Raw genomic sequence first — 23085 nt, 5'->3', positions numbered from 1 at the left:
TTATTTTTATGAAACGGAGCATTAAAATGTGCCCTTCTACTTGACTGTGCTCTCCTGCTCCAATGTAGTTCATGTTCAGATGCAATTTTCTTAGAACAACTCAGCCTAAAAAGCTAATGGTTCTCCAAGGGGCACTCCCTGCCTTCCCCGCTATCTCGGGTGACCTGCGGTTCCAAACTTCACCGTGGCCATTATAAACATTTGGATCTTAAAGTGGTACTGTTGGTATGGGAACTACTAATGTTTCTTTTCCATGTATTTATCATTTATATAAATGTCAACCCTAATTTGTACTAAAAACTAATAACTTTATTGAACAGGAACTGTGCATCTAATTCCTGTAACAACAGTATTCCATCAAACAGTTAAATCCTTTCGTTTGATGTCAGGTTATTTATAACTTTGTAAAAGAAATAAGCCTTTATATTAGTAGTCCAGAGTTTCTCTTCAAAGTTAGATCTGCATTATTTCTTTGCTTCTATATAAACAGATCTCATACTGCCAGTATTTAATCAGCAGAATATGTCACCACTTAGGCTCTTCTTCTGTTTTAAGGTCAAGCTCTTTTCTTTCCATTTTGCAAACTCCACTATTGGCAAAGCCGTGAGCAAAGAATGCTCTAAATTCCTCCTAGCATTTCTCAGCAATCAGAGCACCATTTCCATGCAAAAAAGAAAGTTCCAGAATGCTACATTCAAATTTAAAAATAAGAATTTTGTCTATTTGAAAAATCCCAGTGTTTATTTTCTTAGTGTCACGTGTCAGCTTTCAGAGAGAAAGATAAGGGAGCTCAGGAATAACATTAGTCTTCCTATAAACCACATTGTAAGCATTGTCCTTTCAGAGCTCTATGGTTTAAGCAGATTCAGGGGTGCTCTGTGTATACTTAACAGGAAAAAATTATCTCAGCAGTTTTTGTGTAATCATCCTAAGACATATGAACATTTAGGATAGGACGATGGCAACTACCAGCACAGCATTGCAGTGAAGATGTAAAAGTGTTTACCAGAAGTGGTGCTAGTGGGAAATCCAGGAAAAGAAGTTCTTTATACAAAGCTCTCGAAAAAATGTCACCCAAAATGACAACTAACAAGTCACCTGGGTTATAACAAGTGAAGTATGTCTAGATTAAATTCATCAATAAATAAATGTTAAACATATATTGTAAAAGATAAACTTCATTACAATGTGATGAAAGGAAAATAGAAACAATTCTAATATGCATTGAGGGTACTTGTGAATTTAATCTATGCCCAGGCTACAGGATAAAATAGTAATCTAATATCTGAACTAGAAAAGGTATTAAGGAAAAGCCTCACTTCAGAAGTGACAGCATTTTAGCATTTGATATATTAACAAAAACGTTTAAACGTGAGGTTGCTCTTGTGTTAATCATATACTTAAGGACCTTAAGGGTATCACTTCTTTCTAAAAAATTATAAACTTCATTGTTCCCACAATAACATAAAAGGAGATTTATATATTTGTTGGCCTAATAACTTTTAATCAGAAAAGATTATTATACATTAAATGTATGAGAAGTACACGTATTCTGTAAGATAAAATTAAAAAACCCCACATTGTGACATGTCTCAAACCCTCAGGTATTATTCTGAGCCCTGAAACGATTACAATTAGCCCGTTGTAGCCCTGTGCTGTTTTTCAGCGCACTGTTTTTCATCTTCACACTTAGATGACATCTTCAGCTTTGAGGATATGCCACTTAGACATTTAAGTTGCTGCTTTGGGCACGATCTGAAACAAGATGATTTAAAGGGTAGAGAAGAAACAGGACCACAGTCAACAGAAGTTTAAGGAGACTATTCTATTGGCTGAGGTTTCTGCCAGCATCCCTGGTAACAGAGCTAGTTTGGGTCAAAATCCCCAGAAGGTGTGAATAATTCAAACATTACAGTCTAAAACACATAAAATCTTTTTGTATGTCTCAGAGCATTTTCTCTCTTCAAAAGCAAACATTTTCTGTCACACTCCAAAACTCTGCTCACAAGTAAGCTACGCAGCCTTAGAATTAGTATTCCTAGCACACTCTGTCTTATGGCTTCCACAAGAAACCTAAAGGGTTTGTCAAAGTATCTAATCATCAGCTAAGAAGCCTGTGAAACACTGAACCATTGGACATGTTACAGAGCTGGCTGAGACAAAGTTTCAAACAGAGAGCAAGAAAATGTGCTTTTCTGCCACGAAAAATGGGCTACAGTTTACCCTTTACTAAGAGGAGAGGAAGACGAGCAAAATTTTCCATAGCACTCAATTAATGCATTTTGTTCTTTCTTTACGTTTCGGTATCGCTTCGATCAAGTGTGACTTGAGCTGAACATGACGAAACAGCTTTGGGAGACTTCTCTGGGCCTCTTGCAGGCTCCCACCCTCAGAGCAGCATCCAAGTGCTCGGAAGAACTGTCAACTGGTTGAGCCCAGTGCTGTGAACACAGAGCAGGCCGGCGTTCCCTCTGCATGGGGCCGGCCACGCCGGGGACAGGCAGCGCGGTCGGCAGAGACTTGGGAAACCGAGAGTTTATGGCAGAAGCACAGGGAGTTCCCTCACACATGAGGCGAGACAGACAATAGCTCACAAGGCCCGATTAAATATCTGCAGGCTTTAGACTTTGTTTTAAATTTCTGTGTGAACTGTAGTTCTCACGCAGAGGAGCGAGTGCCAGGGTGGGAGCAGGGCAGAAGGACGGCGAGCGTTGCGCAAGCTCCGGCTCCATCCGCGCCACCGGAGCGCCACCGACCAAACCCGGCGCGGTCCAGGCCCAGGTCTGAGCCCAGAACAAACCACTTATTAAGCAGGATTATGCCTAACTGTGTGGTGCTTTTTCGTGTGGACAAAGTTCCACTGGGGATTAAGCTGAGACCACCAAACTCCTTTTATCCTCGACCCAGGAGTAAGATTAGAACGTTGCTCTCTGGAGGTAGCATTAGCTGACTGCTCTCTCTCTTCCTCTCTAAGCTTCCTTATGGACTGTATTTTAAGGTTCTTGAAAGCACTGGCTTTGATGACACCGGGAGATAAGTTTAATTTTTTTGTGTTTACAGTTTGAGAATAAGACAATAAGATAAATCCAAACGCGTTCATTTCTCACACTAATTCCTACACACTCTCTCCTCCCCTCCCTACAGGAGTCAGCCAGCCCACCATGAACCGAAACCAAACGCACTTGATTTCACATTAAGTCTTTGCTCATATTAAATTACCTTCCCCACATCCTCTCAAAAAGCAAAACAGAAAAAAACTAAAACGGGATGCATTTTGGAGTGTTGGAAATGCAATTAAGATGTGGCACACGAAACGTGCAGCCCCAAATGCTTCGGCCGTATTTGCTTTGCTTTCTCATGGTTCATTCTTAGAAAAGAAAAGCTTTATCAGTAAGCTCAAACAACAGAGGTGTCTGACAAATTACCTAAGAGGCGTCCCCGCTTTTCCCTGACTGCCCAGACAGGAATGCCATCCTTCCTGAAGACACTGGTTCACTTAAGTGAATTTATGTGGTCTGAGGAGCAAAAGCACACACTACAGAGCTGCCTTAATGTACTCCGCTTTAACGTGGGGAGTTTAATCCTTAGGGGATTTTTGTTCACAAGCTGAAGTGCTTCTAAATGGGAGTCAGGACTACAACTTCCCATGAATCACTCGCTTGCCAAAATCAGCTATTTCACAAAATTTACCGGGCGTATTTTTTGTGTGGACCTATAAAGCTTTAAAAGGTCAGGGTTGTGCTTTTCTAAGGTTTAAAGAAATAAACCCACAACCTCAACATGAAATCAATACTCCTAAAAATCTCTCCTGAGAAGAAACTAAGAAAATCAGAATTAAGTAATTTCGGATACTATTTACTTACAGATAGGGATGTTAACTACACGGTAACTTCCAATTCCTGCATCTTCACTCTTGTGTTGTGCTTTCAAAAACTCCACCTACCAGATCAAAACTGTTCCAGTCCCTCCATAGCCCCAAAAGCAACACAAATAATGAAAGTTTAATGATGGCCTTTAGTAAACAACCCATATGGAAACTCTACGTAATATTTTTATAACTTCCAAGTTTTCCTGTCAACTTCTGATTTTGACAGTTTTTCCATTTAGGAGTATTTTTCTTCCTCCACGCTAACACTAGAGGAAACTGGCCACATACTGAAACTCAGTATGCACTAACTCTGTCAAAAGCACAAAATAATTTCCCTACCAAAGGTCACTCCTAATCTAAAGTCACTCTGTAAGTGTCCCTTACAGCCCAACAGTGCTTCTAACCCCAGTCAGGATGAATGTCATACAGATATATATGTGTGTGATATACACTGGGGGACAAAGGGTGCTGCCATTTTATGACACGAGTAAGACTTACCACACACAAAAAGGGAAGAAAATATAACTATAAGTCAATCATTTAATAAAAAAGGGAAAAGACAATCTTGATATGAAGCCTTTCCTGGGGAATAACTGCCATGCTTTGTGTGCTGGGAATGAGTGATAAATTCCATGATCCTTTCAGAACTGTGCCTACCATACAATATTTTAGTTTTTTTAAACATTATATTCATACCTGTGATAGTGCTGTGTGATGTTTTATATATTTAACATGGGAGAAATTCCAAAATATCCTGCAATCTCACTGCTCCTTGCTCCTTTAACTGGAGCTAGCTGGGATGCCTGAAACGGATTTTGCAATAAGTTTTCCACATCTATATAGCAAGGAGAAATTTCTAGTAAGTGATGGATACTATTAAATCTAATGCCATTTGCTTCTATTTTCAACACATGGATTACTAGATATTAACATTTCAATTATTTATAAGTTTATAATAAGCATAACATAATATTCTTAGTGGGCAGAAGTGTCCAGGGATAGAGGGTTTGGAGGGACAGAGAAATAAGTGAGACTTATGCAACTGGAAGACAAACTTTTGGGGGATGAAATTCCTTTTTGAAAGACACATGGTGTGTCTTCAAATTTTTCCAAAAACTTCTGAGAAAAGTTTTTACTTCTATTTACAAATCTTAATTTTATAATTACGTTTTGAAAAGCTGCACACACTTTCCTCCAGCTCTTTCAAAGACATCTGGTTTTGCAATCTATTAAGAGTATCTTTTAGAATTATACAGTTCCATATCCTACAAGTCCCCAAAGGTAGTGGGATTCTCCTAAAGCACTCTAAATACACTGTGTGCCAAAGACTGGGAAAACAAAAGCTATTTTTATTTAAATAAAGAGATAGCAATGCAAATAAACAATGCAACTTCTTTTGGAGCCTGTCAGACAAGACCTTCAGTCTGAGGATCTGATTTGTGAGGACTTTTCAGATGAAAAATATCCCCTAACTGCAATGAATATGGAAAGATTTCTATTCCCAATGCAGCAATGTGAAAGAAGCCAAATCGTCTGTCATTCGTGTTAATTTAATTACAGGGCCACATTCAATTATCCAATATAATATGCAAATGAGGTGAGTTGACAGCACATGGTAATTATATTCATTATACTAATTAAATAAAAAAAACGAAAGAGAATAAAAATGTAATGAAATAGGAGGATATTTTTAATTAACAAGAACATTTTAATTAGAAACTATAATTCTGCAGTCTGATATAGCACGGTTGGCCATTGAAAGATTGGACATTATTTTTATTACGCAGTTTAGTTTTACGTGTCTATCCTTAGTATCATGGGACCTGTTTTTGTATGGTGGTAGATTAAATGGTGGCCAAAAAAAAAGAGAATCCCTTTTCCTTGCTCATAGTTCATGCGGAGCAGATGCCTAATAAAGCTGTGGCACAATTACAGAACCCTCTGTGAAGCCCAGGCTGTCTGGCTCTGTAGTAAACACAAGTTCACGTGCCGATACAAAACAGACAGTGCAGCTCGGGCTGCACTACTGACGTTGGGCCATTTAAAATATTAAAGAAACACTCCCTGGGTTTTGAAATTTTCAGTTTCATAACTGATTTATTTCTTCAGCGACAGCAGCTGCCCTGGGAAAGCTTTATGAATGTTAAAACAAAATAGGAAAAAAAGGAAAGGAATATTACTAATATATTATATGTGGGCAGAGTCAGCAAAATCAGTCTTTTTAAAATAAACAGAGCAAGCACTATCAAAACACTTAGGAATGTGTTCCTTAGGAATCCATTGTCCTCACTGCTCCTCAACAGAATCACTTGGGCCTGGCCCAAGAGCCAGCCGTGGTGAAAACACCAAGTGGGAGCCCAGCCACTGCCTCTGCGTGTGTGTGAGGGACTCTCCGGGAGGCCCCCTCGGATTCTGGGCTCCTGGAAACTGCAGGAAAATGGGAATCTCAAAGCCATACAACAGAAAAAACTCTTTCCTTTTCAATTTGCCACTCAACTAAACATAAAGACTTTTACAGCCAGCGCAATAACTGAAGACAAACCCATGTTACGTTAAGTGACTGGCACATGATGCTCTCCGAAGATTTTGTTCTATGAATGTGAAATATTCAGGAAATTGCCCTTTTATGATTTTGACTGCACAGTGGTAATAGTTCACTTACTTAAATCACAGTACTACTACAGAAGGTCAATGTTGAGGTTGACAGGCTGTAAAATTTCCTTTTTAGAAATCTATCTATTCTCCAAACTGGGGAACTGCCCTTTTTTTTTTTTTAATAATTAATGCCTTTTTTTCTTTATTCCACTATGCTGCTTTTGATATTTATCCATTGATGTGGGTAGACAAAGGAATCACAAAAGAGATACCGAAAACTCCAAACAACTGTTTGACCTTCTTTGTTTGGAGTGTTGAAAGGACTGAAAACATACCTCTGTTTGTAATAAGGAATACAAATTTAGAGAGGGAAAGACTTTAACCTACAAAGATTTCCAAACAAATGCACATTTGACTGCAAGAAGAACATGAATCTGCTTTGAAATATGTCAGTTATTGACTCAGTTCAAGTTGGTTCAAACACTTAAATAAACAGAACTATCTGGCTTTATGGAAATTTGTTTTCATAGCTCAAGTCTAGTGTATCTATTTTTATCACACTGTTCTTGCCAGGAGTTCAAGCCTACTATTTGAAAACTTTCACTGTGAGACCAATTTTTTATTTTTAGTAGGATAATAACGACGAAAGAAAAAAAATTGGAAGCTCATAACATAATAAAAAATTAAACCATAACTGAATGAATAGAAAGCACTTGCCTTTGCATGAAAGGCAGTCTGTCTTTAGTGGAAGTCACAACACCAACAGCACCTGAAAATATCGGCTGTAAGCAAGTCCTACTGCTTTGCCTTGTAGTAATAGGAAAATTGCTTCCTTTCACTAAAACACCTTCCCTCTATTTTGCAAGTACATGAATGAGGAATGCTTCAGTTTCTTAAATTTATTTTTTTTTAAATAAAAAAGTCAAATCAAAATGCCACTTCCTCAGTTAAAGACTTATTAATGAGGAATATTAGAAATAACTTAAAAAAGTAAAGCACATCATGATATCTCTTGAGATAGTACCTCTAAAGCAAACCACCCTAAAAGACAGCTTTTAGGGTATGGAAAGTACTGACATACTACGGGCTGTTCAATCAAAGCCCTAAACTTGATTCTCAGAGCTGCATAAACCACCTTTAAATCTTGAAACGGGGCAGATTAGTGATTGCACATGACCTCAAGCCCAAGGGCACATGCTGAAGACTCCAAGACCCTTCCAAATCCCCATCTGGGAAGCACGTACTGCCTCTGGATGGCCCATGGCAACCCCCCAGCCCCAGCCAGCTGCTGCCATGGCCCGGTGCCCACTCCCCACGGTCGGACCTTCGCCCTGGGGCACCGACAGCGACGGGCACTGCAGACTGGAACTGCTGGTAGGAAATCCCTCTTCTGCACTATTCCTGGCACGTTTGCAGTGGCAAATCCTCCACGCGATGAATCACATCTGTTTGTACTTGTGTGCCAGAACAGAAATTTTTAAACTGCAGAGAAAAGACAACACAGTTTGCTGGCCCTTCTGGGTGCCAGCTCGCCCCGTCAGGCAGCACAGGGACTCAAAATGGCAGCAACATCACATGGATTTAAAAATGGCCATATTAAAGTGTTGCCCCCAGTCAGCTCCAGATCCTGAGTGGGATTTGGTCACACAGGGTAGGAAGGCTACAGGATCTTCCCTCCAGTTGTGGCCAAAGCCACAGAAACATCACTACAGAATTAGGTAATACTTGTGACAGCATTGTCTGCTTTAAGATATGACAGTGTTCCAATTATAGTCAATAACTATAGAGAATTTCTAAGTTTCTCAACTATAGTCAAGAACATTATCGAGCAGCTTTTCTCTGAACCTTCACTGAAAAGTTTTACCACTTCCTCCTTCTGCTCATCAGCTGAACTGAGGGCACTGAGCTCCTCATCCTGAACCCCTATCCCAAAATTTGAGCAAAACCAGAAAGCAGGTGGTAAAAGTATGGAGAGAGAACTCCGTGAGTAACTCCACAAAATGCATCATTCAACTGAACCATATCCAAGACATGGGCACCACAATGCAGTATATACACACCCAGAGTCAGGTTCACATACTTAAAAGTGCCAGTGCCAACCTCTGCCCTGCCCAATACATTCTGAGATGTTACACATAAGCTGGGGAAACCTGGAGATTTTAAAAATTAAAATATTTGAAATCTTTTTGGAGGTTTGTGTCTGGGTTATTTTATAAGCAAATAAGAGTGGTCACAGAATCCACTGGCAAAAGTCAGGGAAGCTAAAGGGCAACTCCCACTGTCTGTTGGACAGGGTATTTTGGTTTACTACTGAAAGGATTCAAGGAGAAGAATGGTTTAAACTTAAATAAGCACACAGGCAAACAGGGAGATGGCTACATTGGCATCCAGGGACAAGCCTTCATGGCAGAGTAGCTTAGTTGGCTTCAAAAAGAGTACCACAACCATCTGATCAAGCTGACATGAAGCTAACTTGGAACTAAGACTATCAGTTTCTAAGTATACCCCTTGGCATGGAGCAAGGCTAGTCAAAATCAGTGCAGTATCAGCATCCTTGTCTGCATAAGAACACGGACTTTGCTTATGGCCACATAAAATTAATGCCTTTGTCTTAAGATACAACTTCAGTTTCCCTTTTGCAAACACACATTTTGTGCTCAAACGAATCCCAAGGGCTTCAAAACCAATGCTGAGGGGATTAGTTTTCTGGAGGGAACCATGACTAAATGTGCCCCTGATAACTTCTGATCCCATTTGCCATCTGCCTTACCTGGTTATCTGCGTTGTTTACAGTGAAATAGCCCACACAGACAATGACTTCGTGCAGCAGCCCCTCACAGGTGTGCTGGGAGCAGTACCACAGCAGGGAGCTGATAATGTGCCGGAAGGCCAGGGACAGTCCTTCAGCACCCACAATTGACTGGAAAAAAGGCCAAGAAACACAAATTACACTCTAGCAGTATGTCCTAGAACTTGTGAGAATTGTATACACATCAGTTGCACCCTTCTGGGTTTTTTTAGTACAGACTATGTTTTTTGTTGCAATGGCTGCAGAGGACAGAATCTCTTCTTCCAGTCACTTCACTTCCAGTCACTTATCATTCACAACTGGATGATAACATTAAAAGCCACAAAAGCAAGAATAAATTCAAATTTTCAAGGGACATGGGAAAAATTGGATTCTGCTTATTTGACATTCAGTGGAGCCTTAGGCTGACCGTTCCATTTGATATACACTACATGTTCCAGGAAAACTTAATGTTAATAATATTTCTTAGGAATAAGCAAAAGAAACCAAACCATCTTCATTTCTGCAACAGAGCAAAATGCATTTCTTCTTAATAATTCATGCTCTGAATGGAATACAATGATTAATAACAAATAATGAATTTTCAAACATTAAAAAAACTTAGAAACATCCAAAAGGAGAGAACACTCAGCTGTAAAGCTTCTTGGGATGCTTTTTAAATGTAGGCAAATTGCTGTAACGTGGAGATTCAGAATTAGATTTTATCTGCGCAGCCTACAGCCTCTATTTAATAAACATGTCAAACAGACAGAGCGACACAGGGTCAAAGGGGAAAACTAAAGCACAAGGAATGAGCATGACAGTCTCCTAACTCTAATGAAACAGCAGTGCAGGCCTGTGAGAAAATCTCTTTCATTTCAGAGTTTTCTTCATTTTCTACCTTGTAGCCTGTGCTAAGTACATGTACATAAATCCCAGGCTGTAGCATAGTTTAGTCTTATCCAACTCCAAATCTATCCAGCAAAAGTAGAATCCTTGACAATTAAACCAGACTCGGCTGTGGATACCTTCCACCTTGAACCTCAAGCATTCTGGTAAGTCAGTATATTTTCAACATTTAATGCCCAAAACAGCCACCATTTACTGCTTTACATCCTGTAAATGCCGTGTTCTCAGGTCCACCCTTATTTAATTAGTGCTGTCCACGCATGCTGTGACCCAGCACTCTGGGTTTAACCTTCCCTGATAACAACAGGTCAAAGGGCACCTGAGTTTGTGTATAAAAGTTAAACTAATTTTTCAAGGAAACTACGCTTCCTTTTTAGCCAGAATTAATATCAGCTCAGGACCCTGTGTTGTTTCTCACTACCATCTTTCAATTGTTTAGATTGTCAAATCAAATGAAATATATACCCATGAGCCATCTGTGCTAATACAAACTCTAGAATACCAGACCTCTTCTGTTAATCAAATCCCCCTATTCTACAGTCCCACTAATAAGTGATAAAACTATTCCTTGGAGATAATAATCAGACAGTGCACAAACGGGGCTTTTCCCTCTGCTGTCTGCCAGCCTGCTCTGGCCCACAGGGTCAGGATGGACAGCCAACTGCCTCAGGTGTGTTATTTTTAACATTACAGGAACAAATCACATTAGTGCACTGAAAGGGAGAGCTGCTGAGGCTGTCCCAGTGTGCCTGCCCCTCACAAACAGCACGATGCTACAGCTCAGACCAAGCTCAGGGGTTCCTCCTGAGCGAGCCCTGTGCCGGGGAGCTGAGGGAAATGTCTCACACTGGTTGGGTTTGCACCCTTCATGCAGCATTTTATGTAGAACAAAATAATGGTTTCTTATAAATACTGAGATATTATGGCACTGATAGAGGGATAAACACAGGCAGTGTAAGCAGAAGATGGTGTTTTAGAAATAATTTTTACATCTCGGGATTTAAAAATCTTGGGACATCAGGGAGAAGCCCTTCAGCCAGCGGGATTTGCTGTAGCTCCCCTGGAAGCTGTACCTGTCCCAGTTCAACCCTGACTCTGGCACGTAGCTGTAATACCTACAGCAACATATAAACAGCTAGTGTCAAACCAAGAGGTACTGAGCAAGGGGGAGGAGAGAACTACTTTGTTATACCTTGATTTACAGAAAGAAATTGGAGTCAATTGTGTGTGTAAGGGTTGTTTTACATGAAACTCCAATAAATATCCTGTTATATCCCCGTAAAGAAACCCTGACTGGACTGGATCCTGCAGCTGCATCCATACAAATGAACACTGCTACACAAATGGCTTGTTGCTGTTGTTAAAGATACTAAATGGACTGAAAACCAAAGGCAAGAAACACAAACTGAAGGAGACTTAACATCAAATTCTTCACTTGTGCAAAGCTCTGAGTTTAGTGCATTTCAGATGGAGTGTGTGGTACAATTTACATACCAATTATATATTAAAAGAAACCTGTTCTGATGAATTGCATAAGATTGAATGCTGCTAAATGTGTTTTCAAAGCAATGCTTTTTGACATGTGTTTTATATTAACAATACAACTCTGCCAATTTATCTGAGAAATACACCAGTATTTGTATTTTCCTTGTATGGCAAAATGATTCGTTTACACTTGAACTCTGTTCACAGGCAAAGGTAAGCAGAGACTTACCTTCCCAGGTATTTTTTTTTCATTTTTTTCTTTCATTAAAAGTATGAAAAGTTAAATTTACAATTTTGGTCAATAAAATTTTGCTTGGATAAAAAAAATTGGTATCAAATGACTTTCAGTTTCAGTTGCACAATCTTAAAGCAGGTGGCCATTGTAAGCACTGGAAAATGTAAATTGTGGTTATACTACAAGCCAATCTTTTCACAGTAGAAAAATTTTTATTTTATACTTTTGATAAAAATTTTTCTTTTTACATTTTTGGGACTCATTAAATATAAAACACAGTACAGCAGAAGCAAGCAAAAAGAAGCTAGAAGATGTAATGGATTGGATTTAGCATTTCACGTATTCTAAATTTTCACTTTTGATTAAATTCATTAGCCACAGTTACATGGTGGAAATAACAACAGTTACAATCGTTATGCATAAAACCTAAACATTTAATTGTGAAAGTTCCTTCAGTAACTAAGATCTTAGAGACAAAACTCAGTCCAGAGGTATAATCAATAATTAACATTTTCACACTAAGAAAAGTTTTAAAACACGTGTTACCTGGAAGGCAGGCAGGTCAAGAACAGCAAAGCTATTGAAGAAACGTAAACTCTGAATGGCAACCTGGACTGTGTTGGTGGCATAGCTGTCTTTAGGACTGGCTGTGTTTGGATCTGCAATTGTCCCGTGGAAAAGAACACAGTACAGCATATGCAAGACTCCAACCAGATCCGTAGCCTGAAGAACTGCTGTTAGTCCTGTGGGGTCCTGGCGTGTGTTGTCGAATATGTTCCAAGACCTGCCAAAAAACATCGAGCCGGCTGAGGAGGAACTCGCCCAGGATGCAGCACGTGTTAGAAAAGCAGTAAACTGGTAACAAGGAAAAAACCCAATGTGTCAAGAAACCACAGCACTTCCAGAAAATACTTTAAATAATTAGGGCACCATTTCACACTCTCTAATTGCAGTGCTACTGTGTTGTTCAACATCTTTCTTCGCATCCTAGGGTTTGTGCTCGAAACCAGCGCGAGAACACTCAAAGATCTGACAGTTCTGAAGTTGGAAGCCTGGGGGCACTTTGGGAGCACTTCAGGGGCTCCAGGCAAGCCCTGTCTCAGGTCAGTAGCCTACACTCACCTTTCTTGCTTGCAGTAGCAGACAGCAGCAGTGGGGGAACTCCCTGGAGCCTCTCAGTGCCGCAGTGACGGGCTGCAGGCACTGGAACAAACTGCCTACCTACGGAGCAAAGTTACTGGGAACAGATGATCTTAATCAAATAGCTCTGCAGGAATGAAGTAGCTGTGCAGTAAGAAAACACACTACTTCTTATTTCAGTCAGATGCTGTTATGGGAGAGTGCACAGGGCAGCAAAACACAACTAAGCATGAAACGCTCGAGACAAACCAGCACAGCTCGTGCACGTGGGAACTGGGTTTCTTTGCCACCTTTTGAGTACGCACATCAAATAATGGGGAAGGCTTTTGGTTATCTAGGATATCAGCACAGACAGGCAAATAACCCAGGATGCCCTTTCCATTCTCACATCCAAACTTTAAAAAGCACTTAACATAACCCCTCCATGATTTGTACTACTTTAGTTTTTTCACATTATTAATAATCCAAAAGATGATGCAGGACAATGACTACTAAGGAAGACTCAGATTGTCTCTACCCTGGAGGCTAAATAATGTGTGGGAGGCAGGCAAGTACAAAATAAAGCCCAAAAATAATTCAGCAAGTTTCATATACTCAGAGTTCTAATTCAAACCCATCACGTAAATTACCCAAACTTCATTTTGGAAACACATTTAGTTGATACTGGTAATCAAAGGAAACACTAAAATATTAAGATACAGTGAACAGTAACATTGAAAATATGCTACATCAAAATCTGGCCTTTATCTCATCTACTATGTCTCCATCTTAAAAAAAAACAAACAAAAAACAAAGAAAAGGAAAAGAAAAAAAAGAAGGAAGTGTCAATATCGAAGATATTATTCTTTTTTATAATTAAAGGAAACCATGACAGGTGATAAGAGAAAATATTATAAAAACCCAAATGAATGAGGATATTTTTCCCTTTTATAAGAAATAAAAGCAAAGGAAATGGGAAAGTAGTGGAAACTAGAACCATTTTCTGAAATAATCTGCAACAGTGAAGACCAGACACACAGAGGCCTCAGAATATTACTGTTGACCAGAACCAGCAAAGAGCTTTCCCTTGACTAGAACAGCTCTAAATAACCTCTTCTGTATCTGTATCAGAAGCACCTTGCACCCCTCTGTTACAGACACTGCTCTGGCTCCAGTGACGTTTCCAGCACAGATCCCAGGCAGGCTGACTAATCCTGCTTTTTACAATACAGACACTTGTCTTCAACAGAGCAACTAACCCACGAACTCAGCAACTACCAAATTTTGGCAACCACCACCTTGTTCTGTTGTTTTCACTTTTTTTCCAGTGAAGTAAATAAAGTAGGTAAGAAAGCACTATCTCCCCCAAACCAAAGTCTGTTCATGAGAATTTCTGTTTGTAACAGCACACCCTCGCTTCCCTGGACTGAAGGGAAAAACAGGCAGAGCAGGGTAATGAACCTGCCTTCCCCATGTCCCAGAGGAGCCCTGAGCCCAGGGGAATACAACAGGACAGTATTTGGGTTGTACTCAACTTGCTCTACTGGCACCCATCTGCTTCCATCACTGTCAGCTCATATCTTTACCTTCACAAAGCAGTTGCACAGAAGACTCACCTCTGCTTTTCACCAGTTGGATCACACGTGCAGGGAGTGATCTTACCTGAAATTAGCATTTATGGGTACAATTTTTTTCTGAGTTATTTCTATTTACAGTCTGTGAATGTTCAATGCTACTGAAAAAGCTTTTAAGCACAGTGTCCTCTGCTGCTAGCTCCAGGATCAATGCCCCAGTCCTACTTCTGAGATACCTGTGCTGTACAAAAACCACTCCAGACTGCAGAAGGAGTTCACAAGTCTCTGAAAGAAGCAATCAGATCTTTAGTGAAACACAGTAAGAACAAAAGAAATGTAGCTGTGCCTGTTTTCTGTAAGACATTAAGATTTACTCCCTAAAGAATAAAAAGTGGAAAAAATACTAGAGTTCTAAGTGTGTTTGGGTGGGGCTGCACTGCACAACAATTTATGGCATGGCTTTCCTTTTCCTACGCCTGGAATCCATGGCCAAAGTCTTCATTTTGAAGCTCTGTGGTCTTTAAGTGAGTGTGTGTGAATGGAGTCAGCAGAGACACTTCCTGAGCCATCACCTGGCCGTGCCAGCTGTGCCTTTAGGCAGATTCCTGCTGCACAGTTCCAAGCCCTGCTGGCACAAGAACCCGGCTGCAGAGGCGGAGCCAGACGGGATGGCTGCAAAAGGAGGGAGAGCAAACAGGTCTGGGACCACCATGGTTACAGCTTTGCTTTGTGTGTCTGTGGACTCCCCAGTACTCCTCACTTCAAAATACCTTCTGATGTCCAATGATTTATTTTGCAGGATGCAGTAGCCAAAATGTGCTAACCGTCACTTAACTCCTCCTGAGTGACTAGAATGTTTATTGCCACAGGGATCACATGAGAGCACAGCTCATCTTGCCAACTAGTATTTCTTAATTTCAATCTTAGCTTTTTCGGCAGAACAAAACAGAAAAGAACACTCACAGTCAAATGATAACCCCAAATTAATTACTGCATATGATACCTCACAGAATTTTTTCTGACTATATGCAATGAGAAGATTGACCAATTTTACCAAAGGTTAAAGTCAGCTTGCTTTCAACTCTCACTCCATCATTATTTTTAAACAATTCCATATGAAAAAGCTTACACTGCTGGATGAAATCCTTTTACCATTTTCTGCTGCTCTGGAGCAGAGAATGAATCAAAATATACATAAAAAAGTCAACTGTAAAACAGCTCAAAATGCAAACATTATTTTTTTCACAGAAAAGACCAAAAATTTCAAAGTTATACCACAGGACAAAGCTGTTAAAAAGAAATTAAAAATCTCTCTGTTAGATCTGATGGAATGAACGAACTGCCAGAAACATTTATTTTTGATGTTGCCTGTATTATGGTTCATATGTATATGAACAGGCCACTGGCTCCTGTTGGGTTGAACTGTCAGTTACATCACTTTAAGCCGAAATGTTTACAATGAAAAGGTAAAAGACGATATTCATACTCATTGTGGGCTTTAAAGTATCTTTAAAAAATCTACACGAGATGTCGGAAAATAAAGCACAAACCTTTCCATTTGGTACTTTGAGTGATTTTGGCCAAGTCTGTACAACAGTGCATTTCACACATTTATCAGTCCACCTCAGAGGAAAGCCCAGCAAAAATTCAGTGCTGACTGAGAGGACAGACTGAAGTAAAAACCCCTAAAAACCTTCACAACATAAAATGACAATGTCACGCCAGAAAACTGAGTTTTAGATAACTGAAATTCGGAGAGGAGATTCCTGTAGCTGTGCTTCCTTTTAATTCTCCTGTTTAAAGAAGCTTTGTCTCTGTGTCTGTAACAGCTGCCAAAGTAAAACAGTCACTATGGACAAAACCCCCTCAGCTAATCCCTGAAGGGAAGCAAGACTTACTGGATTTTTTACATTGGCTGATATAGCTGGGAAAACAGACAGGCTTTCAAACTTTACCAGTCTTTATATTTAACATAGAAAAACAGGCAAATATTTATATTACGGTCAAACAACCTGCAGGTTCTTAAAAAAAAATAAAAAGTTTTAATGAAATGCAGGGAATTTTCATTATGGGTCACCATTATGATTTTCAGCTTCGGTCATCAAGGAGTCTCAGGAATTGGTACGGGGTTTATGACTCACAAAAAAGGTTTAAGAATTTAAAAACATGGATATATTCATCACATGAAAGAAAGATACTAAACAGTGGTACTTCATTGCTTAAAATACACCACTATTTATTAAAAACAGGAATTCAATACAGCTTGATGAGAAACAGCATACTCCACAGAACAAGTATAAAACTACAATTTCTCCAGGCTTCAATAGGAGCAAACTGTTTATATCTGAAAATATATTGTTTTAAAAACTGACTGAGCTAACAAGCAGACAAGCCTCTCCAAGGGTATACACTGTAATGTTTGTATATTTGAAATATATACTCCTGATTAAAAACATGGAGCAAAATGGCAACACGAGTTTTCAACAGGCTTAGAATATAATCTGTTGGGGTTTTTTATTGTTAGGATTTAAAAACTATCATCGGTACTTTTTGCTTTTAAATTATTGTATTTAGAAAGAGATGTCAAAATAAAGAGGCAAAATAATAATAAAAAAAGAATAAAGAAGCATTTAACACCTGTCAGACCCTGTTACAATTCACACTGTCAAGGCAGGGATTGCACTGCTGCGTAAAAGCGATGATGTGAAACCTTTTAGTAATTTCAGGAACAAGTTTTAGGTACTTTGGTACTTGCTGGAGCTGCTGTCCCCTGGAAGTGGTGAGAAGCAGAACCAAGGTTCAGACAGACTTGCATCTGATTCGCCATCCAGCAGCCAAAACAGACATTATCTTAATTACTGTAATAAAACTGAAACCAGGCCAGCCTCCTTCCTTGTGTATCTGTGAACCAACAGTCATGGTTTCCCAGGCTCAAACCCTGAATCTGAAGCTTTCTGCCATTGCATCTTGTAATCCACAACTGAGTTAGCTGTTGACACAGGTTTATATATATTCCACACTGGCTTGAGATAACATAGAACAGTAACAATTTAGTTACTGCACTGCTCCCACATTCTATTTTCCCAGATTAACAAGGCAGCTTGCAGACACTTCTTACATCAAGAAAACAGTAAAATTTGTAGACAGCTGATGTCCCAAGAAACTACATAATTTGAGGGACTATCATTTGCAATATTCTCCTTATGCACAACTCACTTTCCTCCTTGTATCTGTGTTATTGCTCTCCACTGTCCTGCTCTCAGGGAGAACGTTCTGCCTTAGTGATTTACCCTTACACTACTGCTGATAATTTCCTCCTGCTCTTTGCATTAACTCTGTGGTCAGTATGAATTTATTCACTCATACTAACGGGCAAAAGTGAAATAAGGCACTGACTATAGTCCTCCATAGAGTAACAACTAAACTTCTAGGACAGGATCTTAGTTCCAGAGAATTACAGGGGAAAAAGGCATCTAGACTTGATGAACACTGGGAAAGACAGGAAAAGACAGGAACATAAGCAAAATCCTTGCTGTGCTGACGAAGGACTTGCCATATAGATTTTTACCTAAGTCTTCACTCCTGATTTTAGGGAAAGCTGAGCTGGGGCAGCATGGCCATACCTTCATTAATGCTCCTCGCATTCCATGCCTGCTCATTGTTTTCTGTCCTGTGGGTACAAGCCAAGCACATTCCATATGTGTACTCAGGACTCAAGGGCCCAAAATAGGCTTTGTATCTCTCATATTTACATTAATACACTCTGAAAAACAGGGCTATCATCCTGAACATTGCTACTGGACATCTGGAATTGGACACAAATTGCAAGAGATTTATATGGCCATATAAACCACTGTTATGCTGTATACAGTCTATTTAATATTTTGCTTTATTTCAGGTTAATAAAAATGTCTCTGTTGTCAATTCTGGCTACTGTTACTCTTAGGGGTGAGCAAACAACAGTTAAGCACTATTATGGACACAATTTTCAAGCCTAAGTATCAAATGTCAGGTTTATCTCCTGCTCAGCAGAGAGAGCTCAGTGTTCAGACATGCTGCATTTTACGATCTCTCACTACATACAATAAGGGACAATACCCTGTTTTCAGCTCTCATACAACTTTTTTTTTAACTCATCAGGGAGAAAGGAGCTCTCACTTCCACTGATAGCAATGGATGCAATTCAGCATCAGAAATATGGGATTTCCAGTTGGAGGTCTCAAGTCACCCTCAGTGACTCTCACTGTGTAACAGAAGAGGGCATAGAAATTACAAAATGAGACTCAATGTGGTTACAAGTTCTTAAGGTTTTCAACAAACGATTTCTCATATGTATTACACTGTTTGAAAACTGTGCTTTTACATCCATAGCAAAACTTCAATTACAAGAATCAATCAAGCATTTATTAGCCAGTATCAAAAATTATCATTTGAGAAGTAAGATCAATATCAAAGTTAAATCTTTTTTAAATATCTTGATCAGTAATGAAAAGAAATTCCCTCTCTTATACTAGGATATGTTTATAACAGACGTGCAGAATGGATTCCCTTATTTCAATAACATTTTATGATTTTAAAATTGAGAATCCTCCAATTTATGTTTCTACATTAGTAAGACTTTCTTTATTGTATTTAACTCTATAATTTTGGATGAGTTTTTTTCCCACAAGTCTACCACAGTAATAAAAGTCTCTTTGCTCATGTCTTAAAATTTTATCATCTACATTATATCAACCATGGACCTCATTTAATACTTAATGTTGATACATATATATATATGAAACAATTGAGGTTATTCTCTAATAATCATTATTGTTGTGACACCTTGCCTGGTGTAGAGGTAGGTGCAGGGAGGTACTTGACTGAGATCTCTTCCCTGCCTATAGAATTGTTTCCTTGAAGTAACTGCCCAAATAAACACTGGGTATCAATTGGTTTAGAAATATTCAGTTAAATTTGGGACTTTAATGAAATATTCTTGGGAGGAACACAGGAAAGTCGAGATTGACAGCTCTTCCTACATCAGAGCTCCAGAAACAGCCCAACCTACTTTGTAGTCACAGGACAGGATCTTTTAATTGTTTAAAACTAGAGTTTGAGTGTTTAACTCCTGGCCCTCTGGGGATATCACAGATTACAGTTGCAGTAAAGTTTCTAACAACCTGGTGGGGTCTGAAAGCAAAGGAGCAGGATCCCACAGCCATTTCCAGCTCACAAAGGATTTCATTGTTGCACTGGGCTGGTTTAAGCCCTGAGGTTGTCCTGGTCCCCCACCCAACATTAACTGTCCTGTGTCAGCTTCCCACTCTGCCACTCAGTGGTGCTTCCTGCTGAGACTGCCCAAGTACAGACAGCACTCTATAAAGGCACTCTAATGCATTTCATATGGAATGACAACCTTTTATATGACAAATAACAGCCTGAAAATGTTCTATCAGAAAAAATAAACTAATTTTGTGTGTCCCCCACCAGTACCATTGAGGAGCATACAGAAGTTTCCAACTGGGAACCATCATACATAGGAGGATATACCAAAGAGCAATCCAAAATTGCTCTTGCAACAATGGTGAAAGCCTGCCATTATTCTGCCAAAACTTCTTTTCATTCTACAGTGCCAGAGCACTGGTAATACCTACTGGGCTTTCTCCTCCCAGTAACAACCTCAGACATTTGATGACCGGAGGGGTTGGTCACTGTGACCTACAGAGGGGTGTAATAATGCAGGTTGGTTTGGTGCTCAAGGAGGTATCAACTGAGCTGGAGAAGGAGAAATGCTGCATTGCCTCCTACCACCATTTCCCAGTAATGAAAGAGGATCTGTGCTTCTCACAGAGGGGCTGTCTTTTGTACTGCAGATCAGGTATCACACATGATGTATTACTGTAGCGTGACATATGTAAGAATTCAATAAATTTGAGCTCTTTTTCTGCCACCTTAATCTGTGTTTGGCAATGCCTTTTTCCATTTAAATCACCCTGAATACTGAGGACTTCTGTAAAGCGACAGAATTACGCTCTGCATTCACTGCTTAAACGAGAGTGGGCTCAGGTGATGAAAGACATTTGATTTAAACTGCCCTTCTAATCAGTTACACCAAAGCTTTTGATCTGAAAGACAACAGTTTTGAAATCTCCAGCTTCATTCCTCTCATTTCTTTTCATGCTCAAATGAACAACCCGACCTGGAAACGAAGAACAGTCAGCTGTTATATGCAGGTAGTAAGATCGGATACTTCTTGGTGTAACTGGGAAGAAAAACACTCAACTCTCCAAAATTATTCTACTGCTACAAAGAACAGATGTTCTTGAAGGAAGTACTCGAGCAGTGCTGTACTATTTTGGGGTGCAGAGATCCCTAATGTTTGGGTGAAGTGTGTGTCTGCTCCAGAAATTGCAAATGCTGTATTACTCACTCTTGCAGCCAGAACTATTATTCCACTAACAGAAGAGTGATTTTTTTTTTTATTATTTTATTTAGTGAGCATTTGACTTCTGGCAGCGCTCTCCTGGAATGTAAAATGTCAAGTTGGCAGCTCTCAGAAAGGGAAATTTCAGTAAGTTGGGATGGTCTCTTTGGGCTCATATTTCTTGCAGTCCTTTTTCCATGTGCCTGTGTCCTTGGGTTACCAGCAACAACTCTTACCTACAGGTTTGTTCCTTCTTTTATGTTTTATTAACTTTAGTTTTTCAACCCTAGCATCATTTTACCCTTCAGGAATGTATTGTAAAGTTCTGTCAGCCTTGATTTTTCCTGAAATGTGTAACAGTGACAGTGGTAGGTTCTAGTAGGTGCAGCCCAAAGCTCTGTAGTTTTGACTCATACGAGTGTCAGGCTGTCCTACACTGTAGATCAGAGAAGTCCAGACTTGGTGGGAGGCACATACCTCATGCACATTCCCTACAACCCTGGTTAGGTTACAACAACAAACATTTTGCATTAGAAAATTCCCTGACAAATCTAGTAATACTTTTCTTTGTAGAAAATAGAATTTCCTTACTGATAGCAGTATTTTAAAGAACAAGAGCTGCTCTAGAGACAAATCAATTAAGAGTTGATTTTTGCTGATAATAAAATAACTCTTGAAGTCCTTAGGATTGGACACTTAAAACTATCAGTGATAAAACCCTGTCTAAGGATAAGCAAAGGAGATAAAGTTTCTAATTCTGATCAATGACTTACAAGACTCAAACCACGGCACAGGCAACTAATTCCAATTCACCGGTGAGCAGGTGAGCAGAGTGACTCTCCTGCATTGTTTCTTTCCCAGTTATTTCTCTGTAGTCCCACAGCAGAACAGTTCTGTCTGACAGCCCCATCAGGACACTCCCTCCCTCAAACTGCTGCTGACCAGGACGTTATTGCTGTCAGAGCCAGAGCACCCACCTTCCATTGACAGCGAAACACAGCTGGCACATCCCGTGCAACACGGCCGTGGCATTCTGGAGAAAACTTGCTATTTTGGGATTCTCATCAACAGGGCCTTGAACAGAGAGGAAACAGCAGCACAGCTTGTCTACCAATCCTATGTTCACCACGTAACTAGAAACAGAGGAAAAACTGTATTAAAAAACCAGTCGCACACCAGTTTTGGTAACTTTGCAAAAGAAGACATTTTTGTTTCTCTACTATCAAACTACATGAAATGCAGGTTGTGATTACTTTAATACTCTTCCTGAAAGGGTTCAATAAACCAATTCTAATTACAAGAACTTCAAATCTGGCTCTGTGACTATCAGTAGTTTTTGCTAAGAGGTATGTCTGTTGTAGGATAATTTGTATTATGCTGTACAACAAAGATGAGTGTAAATGTTTATTTTACCATACTGCTAGAAAGACAATGGAATTTTGCCATAGTTAAATGATTTATAATAATCTAGATAGCTCTGCAACAGCACAATTTCTTTTTAGCATGAAGAGATAAACTTTGTAGAACACACTAATTCAAGAAGACAGTGATGTTACCCAGATAGCATTTTATTGCAATACGTATATCATAGCAACTACTGCCCAGTTGTTGGGTTTTTTCCCCTCATAAATATATATGTAACAGCTCAGGGACTAATAGAATATGTAGGTAACAACCTCCTACCATCAGTATAGAAGGATCAGGATCAAAAAACCTCCTCAGGAGCTCAATCAAACTCAATGCAGAGAAAACCATGCTAGTAACTTCTTTTTTTTTTTTTTTTTTAACTGAAGACTCATCTTTGGTTTTTATTACCAGGGTAGATCAGATCACCATTGCTGATCATCAGATCACTACTGCTGAAGTTTCTCCTTTGAATTCCAACAGATTGGAAACCTACGCCAAAAAATTTGCTCTTTGCCCTTGTACCAAGATCTCTCTGTCCACACCAGGTTCTCTCATACTTTGATCATTATAACTCCACTTAAACTGTGCACACAGATACTTTTTTTCCATGTCACTTTGTTAAACCTCCAGCTGCTCAGACTTCAGTCCATCTCAACCACCACATTCGGCTGACTTAGGTGAGATCAACTCTCTTTAGGG

The 23085-nt window shown here is 39.5% G+C and overlaps 1 protein-coding gene across 2 annotated transcripts in view; it reads right to left on the bottom strand.

Annotated features, from left to right (window-relative positions):
- SCAPER (S-phase cyclin A associated protein in the ER) overlaps nucleotides 1-23085 on the bottom strand; it is a 142769-nt gene that overhangs the window by 10684 nt on the left and 109000 nt on the right. For both annotated transcript variants that reach the window (XM_027657596.1, XM_027657597.1), the window contains exons 27-29: nucleotides 21957-22112; nucleotides 12427-12664; nucleotides 9234-9383 (exon numbers count right to left, since the gene is read on the bottom strand). In XM_027657596.1, the coding sequence (XP_027513397.1) occupies nucleotides 9234-9383; nucleotides 12427-12664; nucleotides 21957-22112 (544 nt within the window). The remainder of the gene's footprint in view (nucleotides 1-9233; nucleotides 9384-12426; nucleotides 12665-21956; nucleotides 22113-23085) is intronic.

This window comes from Corapipo altera, unplaced genomic scaffold, assembly GCF_003945725.1.
Source record: "Corapipo altera isolate COAL_440 unplaced genomic scaffold, ASM394572v1 308, whole genome shotgun sequence".
NCBI lineage: Eukaryota > Metazoa > Chordata > Aves > Passeriformes > Pipridae > Corapipo > Corapipo altera.
This window is presented reverse-complemented; position numbering and strand designations above follow the sequence as displayed.